The sequence below is a fragment of the Trachinotus anak genome, unplaced genomic scaffold (assembly GCF_046630095.1).
Source record: "Trachinotus anak isolate AG129_WGS33_773 ecotype Australia unplaced genomic scaffold, CSIRO_AGI_Tana_v1 ptg000003l, whole genome shotgun sequence".
Classification (NCBI taxonomy): domain Eukaryota; kingdom Metazoa; phylum Chordata; class Actinopteri; order Carangiformes; family Carangidae; genus Trachinotus; species Trachinotus anak.
This window is the reverse complement of record NW_027273854.1, coordinates 3,921,392-3,928,515: the sequence shown is the minus strand read 5'-3', so window position 1 is coordinate 3,928,515 and position 7,124 is coordinate 3,921,392. Positions and strand designations below refer to the sequence as shown.

The 7,124-nt window shown below is 41.9% G+C and overlaps 1 protein-coding gene across 2 annotated transcripts; it reads left to right on the top strand.

Annotated features, from left to right (window-relative positions):
* Positions 1-562: 562 nt before the first annotated feature.
* Positions 563-6,599, top strand: akt1s1 (AKT1 substrate 1 (proline-rich)). 2 transcript variants are annotated; one of them, XM_071467139.1, is made up of 6 exons: positions 563-697; positions 1,219-2,070; positions 2,157-2,424; positions 2,508-2,591; positions 2,668-2,843; positions 5,675-6,599. In XM_071467139.1, the coding sequence occupies exons 2-6, from the start codon at positions 1,678-1,680 to the stop codon at positions 5,810-5,812; spliced, it is 1,059 nt and encodes a 352-aa protein (XP_071323240.1). In that variant the 5' UTR covers positions 563-697; positions 1,219-1,677; the 3' UTR covers positions 5,813-6,599. The 2 variants fall into 2 exon arrangements, with proteins under 2 accessions (XP_071323240.1, XP_071323245.1); XM_071467144.1 differs by lacking the exon at positions 563-697 and having other exon boundaries at positions 1,302-1,435; positions 1,620-2,070.
* The last annotated feature ends 525 nt before the right edge of the window (positions 6,600-7,124 follow it).

Sequence of the window (7,124 nt, the reverse complement as noted above, 5' to 3'; positions counted from 1 at the left end):
TCAATATATATCCAACCGATGACAGTGGTGGAAGAAGTCTTTTTTTTTTTACTTAAATACAACAAGCATAACAATTCAGTTATATGTAATCCATACATTCAAAATTACTGATTTTATTAACTGCTTTTGAATCTTTCCCCGGAATAAATAAAGTCTTAACTTAACCTTAGAGCATCTATTAGCATTATTATCATAATTTAATCCTCACATCAACAAATTAATAATAATGATTGTATATATATAGCCCTTTGTGTAACCTAAAAGGAAGTACAGAGTTGTTTGCAAAGCCATGAAAACAAAAAACATTACCAGAGAATGGTAAATAAAAGCAAACTACAGTTACAGTAAGTTTACTAAGATACAAACAAAATGATACTCTCTCATAAATTAAACTACCAAACACTAAGCAAGTAATATAAATAATTCAAATCATAATTTAATATAATGTTATATATGTCAAATAAACGTGGTGTATTAAAAAATAATAATTAAAAAAAAAAAAAAAACGCGTGTTCATCGACACGTATTTTGAAAGTCATAACCGGAAACGCTTTTATTAGTCGTTGTTAGCTTGCTGCTGGTGCAGAGCCTAGCAAGGGGAGAGAAACCGTGGGAGAAGGTAGAATACGTATGATAAATAGAAGTAAAGTTTAAGGTCGATAAACATCTGATAAGGTGGAAGAAAGAAACTGAACAGGTAGGTGAACGTCCTCCCAAGTTTCTGTAATTTATACTTGTGCGTCTCTGCTCCTGCTAAAGCCTGAAAAATGGTGGTGAAATGTGGGTCCGTCATGAAGTGGCTGCACACAGCGCTGAATAAACAACCAGATCAACAACAACAACAACAACAGCTGCCGCTGCAGCACAGAAGTCCACAGCAGGCAGTTTAACCCGCGGCAGAAACGACTGCAAACATGGCACCAAGGGGAGATCAGTAGAGAGCGGGGTCATTACAAAGCTACAGGAGCTACAGTGGTTAGCACTGGTTGGTGTCATGCAACTCAAAGAGGTGGTGGGGGCTGCGACAGTCAGAGGACAGATTAGATCCTAGGGGTTGTGGTTATATGTTTATTTGCACGAAAGTAAACGTATGCAATCACTCTTGCAATCCATAAATCTGACCCACCCAAGGTAAATGAGTGGTCTTTGCATTTTTACAGTCTAACAACAACAACAACAGACAAACCTTTCCTTGCTCTTATGTTTTTATTTTACCAGGTATCACCAGCAACTTGGCAACATCTTTTCTCTCCCCTGGCTCTCCAGTGTGTAAGGATACCGCCCACTAATTTATACATACTTATACATCTATATATCATATCATATCTTAACGTCACCCAGTGCCTCTCGACCTGATAGATCATTATTTCCCCCTGCATCTTCACCAGTGCAAAAATTATCCGTACACCAGCAAGACAGAAGAAACAAAACTCGAGTGAGTTTTCAACCATTTGAACAAAGTCAGATGCACCAGAGCTACCAAAGTTTACCATCTTTAAGAGTTAACTGTAACTGTTAACTTTTAACTTTCCTTTGTTAAGTTTGATTCCCCCAGAATCAACCATATCTGGGTTTCTGCTTAGTCTGTATCTCAAAACTCTTCATTCATCATTCATCAGCATTGCTCTCTTCAAGTCAGTCCACTGAAGAAAGCTGTAAACAGCACTTAGCACCATTATGGCCTCCATCACCCAGTCATCCGAGCCTGAGATCCCAGACAACCACAAAGAGAGCTGGCTGGCGCTTCTTTCTGCTGCGGAAACATATTGCCAAAAGTCAGGCTGCGACCTGGCCATACTTACAGCCTGTAAGAAGTTCCGGTTGTCAGCGGGAGATGGGGAAGGGGTGAGGAAGCGGGAGAGCGGCAGTGCCTTTCAGAGAGAGTGTGATTTCTCCTACAACGTATGGGGTCAGGGGTTTCTGGCTGAGTCGGCGCGCCGCTACATGGACGACATCGGCGTGCTGCACTCCACAACCATGCTAACAGCCCAAAAGCACACGCGCCAGGCAGGGGGGGAGGGAGGAACCAAGCTGATGGTCGACCTGACCTCTGACCCCGGACACAGGGGGGTGAGTAGCCTGCTTGCGCTGCGTTCTGCGCTGTGGTACTCATTGAAAACGTTCACATCCATAATGTTGCTCTGTTGTTGTTGCAGAGCTTCACAGGGGACGGTGGGGTGGGCGGAGTCAGTCCCAATGGCAGACTCTACTCCCAGAGCTACCCGTCGATCTACAGCTCAGGAGCTGTTACCGGGCAGGGCGCCGGGCAGAATGGCAACGGAGACAGGGAGAGGGAGAAGAGCGTGCTGGAGGCCGAGCGAGGGCGACAGAGGTCTGGGATTGTGGATTTGGAGGAAGAATGTGAAGACGAGGAAGAGGAGGAGGACATGGATGAGAGGAGACCCTATGGGAATGAAAGTGCTGGTGAGGAGTGATACAGTTTATCTCTCTCTTTAAATACTTTTGCGTTGATGCTTAGGATTCACATCATCATCATCCTGCCGCAGGTGTCTTCTCGATGGATGAGGACTCCCTGTCTCGTGACTGCGAGCCGTTCTTTGAGTCCGACGGGGAGGAGGAGAGCACTGACGGTAAGACTTTGCTCCACTGACTCCTTGCATCCATATAACGCGCATTATCTGCATTAATTCTTTGTATCCGTCTTAGGTTCTTTGAGTGAGGACGCCCCTCCCCCATCTCGTGGCATGGCTGTGGGTCAGGCTGCGTACTCGTCCCGTCACGCCCACCCCATGGCTCTGGCCCGCTCGCTGCCTGTGACTGTGCCCGTGTGGGGCTGCAGAGGAAACCGAGCTGCTCAGGGAGACAGCAACAGTGGAGAGCGGGTGAGCACACACACACACACACACACACACACACACACACACACACACACAGTATCATTTTACAAAAGGACAAAAAGCTGCTGGTTTGCATCCTGGGGTTAAAACCTTGTGGTGCCTGTAACACAGAGCGAGATTAGTGGCTTATCCAGATATCTTTGGGCTTAAATCATTGCTTTCTGACAGCGTGAGGCTGGCTTAGGTTTGTAACCGGGTATCACCACATTAACCTGTTCTGCCCCAGTGCAGGTTAGTATCAGAGGGTCAGATTAAAATGTGTTTACAATGGAATCCATCCATCCATCATCAATCCTTCCTGCAGGATTTATTTAACCGTTGTTTGTTTTTTGCAATAGAGACAAAAGTACTGAATTACCAGTAAAGTCAGAGTAATGAAGATCAAAGAGCAACGTTTTTATAGATCAGAAGAGTCACTGTCTGTGATAATTATATCAGAGACAGAGGGAGTTGAAAACATGGCTTAGAACAAACAGATAATTTACCCTGTCAATTATGCACAATGCTCTGTTAAGATGAGGGGACTCTAATGAGTGTTCAGTCATTTTAGACTCAAAGAGATGAGAATTGGAATTAAAAGGTCTTCTCACCTTCATATTTTAATATCACAAAAATCCACACTCAGTCTAATTGTAACATTTCAGTCAGTTTTATCAGCAGGAACAGTCTTAACTTTACTGTAAACTGCACTAAATGCATCACTTGTGTAACATTTAGTTTAATTTCATGGTTTGAGTCGTATCATTGTGAGATGCACCAGGTGGTTTGTTACACAGGGGCTTCTGGGAAGGCTTCACTGGAAACTAAAGGGCAGGTGCTTTCAAAAAAATACTTGGTGATTGGATGAATCGTCCGTCTCATATAATGTAGTAGAAACACTACACAGCAACAATCCGCAGGCTGAGGAGCTTAGAAAGCTGGTTAGCATGTCAGCAGACGATTCCTGTCGCCTTTGTAAAGAAGGTTTGTGCATAAAAGGCACAAATACCAAAACAGTCACTCCTCCATAGCTGCCAGTAGTTCCTCCCTCGTGGGACACTGATTGATTGGTCCAAACCACTGTGGTTCAGCCACAAGCGAAGAGCTTGGATCACAGTGAGGCAGAAATCCAGCTGCCTTACAAGATTAAGTATGAGACAAAAAAAGCACATCACATAAATGTGTTTGTAACCATTACTTTTCTAACTATAGACTAAACATGTTGAAAATGGTAACTGTGTTTGAAAAGGCCTGTATGATAATCTCCACACTCATTTATAGCTTCAGCCTTACTTTTAACTTTTATAGTAATTTGTAGAGATTCTTATCCTGTTCTAGTTGGGTTATTTTATTATATGATAGATTTTAATCACTGAATATCACCCATTCATCTCATGTCACACTAACTACTCCGCTGGCGTGTAGCTGGATTAGTAAACCCAGAATTAACTAATTCTAACCAGCTTCATGATCCGGGTTATCCAGGTTCACCAGCGTGAAGCCAGGGAACCCACAGAGAGCCAGAATCAGTTAAACCTGCTTCATGATACAGAACTGCCTAAAGTTATTACTGCTGAGTCAGCAGCCAGTCATTCTAGTACTGGCCTGTTATGAAATAATTACAGGAACAGGATCTGGTGTTTATCTGTGTCTAAAAACCCTCAGTACAATCTAACTGTTAAAAACCAGGTTTTACATAACAAGGACAGACGTTCTGGGTGTGTGCAGGTCTGGAAAAGCCTTGAAAAGCATTGAATTTATTGAATTTAAAAAGACCCTTTTTAAAAGTATTAAAAAGTCTTAAATTGAATTTACAGAACTTTATGATAATAATGGTATCTGGTCTTCTCTGCTGTAGTCAGGCACGTTGGTTATAAAAAGGTTTTGTATCAGACTGTGTTGACTCAGTCAATGTGTAAAAACACTGTCACTGCTGCTGGTCCCAGCAGAGACAGCTCTCCATGACTGAATGATTAAATTTACAATCATTTTTATTGGTGAATTTATTCATCCATTTTCTGCCACTTATCTGAGACCATGTTGCCTTAATTCATCTTAATTGATTATTTCATTAGGAATTATTGTTATATACAGCTGGAAGTGCTAAAAATAGGATATAATAAATACTCCCATCATACTTTAATACAACTGAGATGAGCATTAAATCAAAGATGGTATCAAAAAGGTTTTTAAAAGTCTTGAATTTGAAACCTTATCTACTTCAGATCGGTAGGAAAGCTGAAAATTTGATCTAAGTAGTTTTGTAAATGTTTTAATAAATGAGATATTTATTTTCATGTCTGTGCCAGTTCCAGTGATGCAGATACCAATGAATCTCCAGTAAACTGAAAACTGTTGAATCTGTTGCTGTGTCATCCCTGTGACAGGAGTGACTGAGTGTTATTTTTTCCCATCAAATAAACAAGTTAATTTGAGAATTAACCACAGACAAAATACAAATCCTGTTTCCATCAGGTCAGTGCATCTGAAATTGCATAAACAGATTTCCATTGAAGTAAACAACATAATGAGAGAGCAGATCATTAAGCGAGCTGTTGTTTTTTTGTATTGATGTTGTCAGTTGATGCTGACATAACTTAACGCTGCCTAAAGACCAGGACAAAGAGACAATTCACTCCTCAGTTTTCTGATGCACTGGATAATGGCCACAACGGCTCCCTCAGTCCATGTGACCGTAAAAGTGTGTGTGACATTTGTGTGAGGTCACACTGGGCAAACATTTCACATGTAACATTAACAATGTCAGACACTATTTTGTGAATGAGCGAACAACAGGAATTTGAATTTTCGCCCTCCGTGTGTGTTTGTCCCCTCAGGTGGGCTGCGCTGACCTGGAGCACATCGCTGCCAGCATGAAAGCCCTGCTGGCCCCCGGAGCCACTGATGGGACGGAAATGTTTGGGGCCCTGCCTCGGCCCCGCCTCAACACAGGGGACTTCTCTCTCAAGCACTGAGGGAGGGAGAGGCGAGCTTAGACAGAGAGAGAGCGAGAGAGAGAGAGAGAGAGAAAGGGATAGAGATAGAGGGAGCGAGTTAGAGCGATTAAGGAAACACAGGGAGATGTCGTCCTGACAGGAGGGGACCTGGGTCGGCTGGCTGATGTGTGACGTACAGTATGTGAAACAGTGTAAAAGCTGGTACCTCCATTTATTTCTCACTAACCAAAATTAACGGCACATGCTTTTGAGGAGTAACTGAGAAAAGAAAAGTTGTTATGAACACTAGTAACATTTTCAACACTACCCCTCCCCCTCCCTTCCTGTTCTCCCACCCCGTCACTACACATTTCACAATACTAGCGACTACACATCCCCCAAACACTACATTAGGATCAGACGACGTGCTCCTGCAGAGGGGTAGAACCCGGGGAAATGGCTGACCTAACATAAAGCTTGTGGATTTTCAAAATGTGAGTGGAGGACACCAGCACCTCCTCATAACATGCCTATTTGTACTTTTACTTTTGCCAATGAATGACTGACTGATAGAATGATTGTAAATCAATACAGGGTTATTGGGGATGGGTTTTTTTTTTTTTGTTTTTTTTTTTGTTTTTTTTGCTCCAGATATGTTGACATGACTGAATGAATGAGACAGTGATTGTGTGTGTGAGAGAGAGAAAGCGAGAGATGCGTTGATTTAAAAGGAACAAATGTCCATCTCTGACATTTGAAAAACAAATAAATGTTCTGTTAAGTACTTTTATGTTTCAAATAAAGGAGCAACACCAAGAGAAGAGAAGACTCCTCGTATCATTACATGCAGAGGTGGACACAGCTGTATTACTGGAGTATAGATAGAAAATAGATCCTGGTCAAATATTTGAAGTGAAAGATGTTCAGTCTAATTTTTACTTGAGTTAAAGTACTGGAGTACTTGCTTTTAGAAATACTGAAGTATCCAGAAGTACGTTTTTTTTATGTCAACACATTTACACAACCTACTGACCGACTGTTGAACCTGTAGAATAAAAAGCTTGTAGACTATAATAAAAAGCCTGAAGACCCAACTGAATCAGCAAAAGGAGCCACTGTCATTTTCGTATTTTTTCTTTTTTTTAAGGCAGTGATAAAGTTTGGTAAACAAACCAAACATTGGAAGCTTTTTGAAGATAAGGCTGTGGTCTCTGTGGTGAATCTGCTGCCTCATCTTTATCTAATGAAACCATCGCTGGGACACTGCCATCAGCTGATTGGTTTCTGTGATGCACACAGGTCTGTCACATTTTCAAAATAAAATAAAATTCCTTCCGCTGACTCGCCTTTA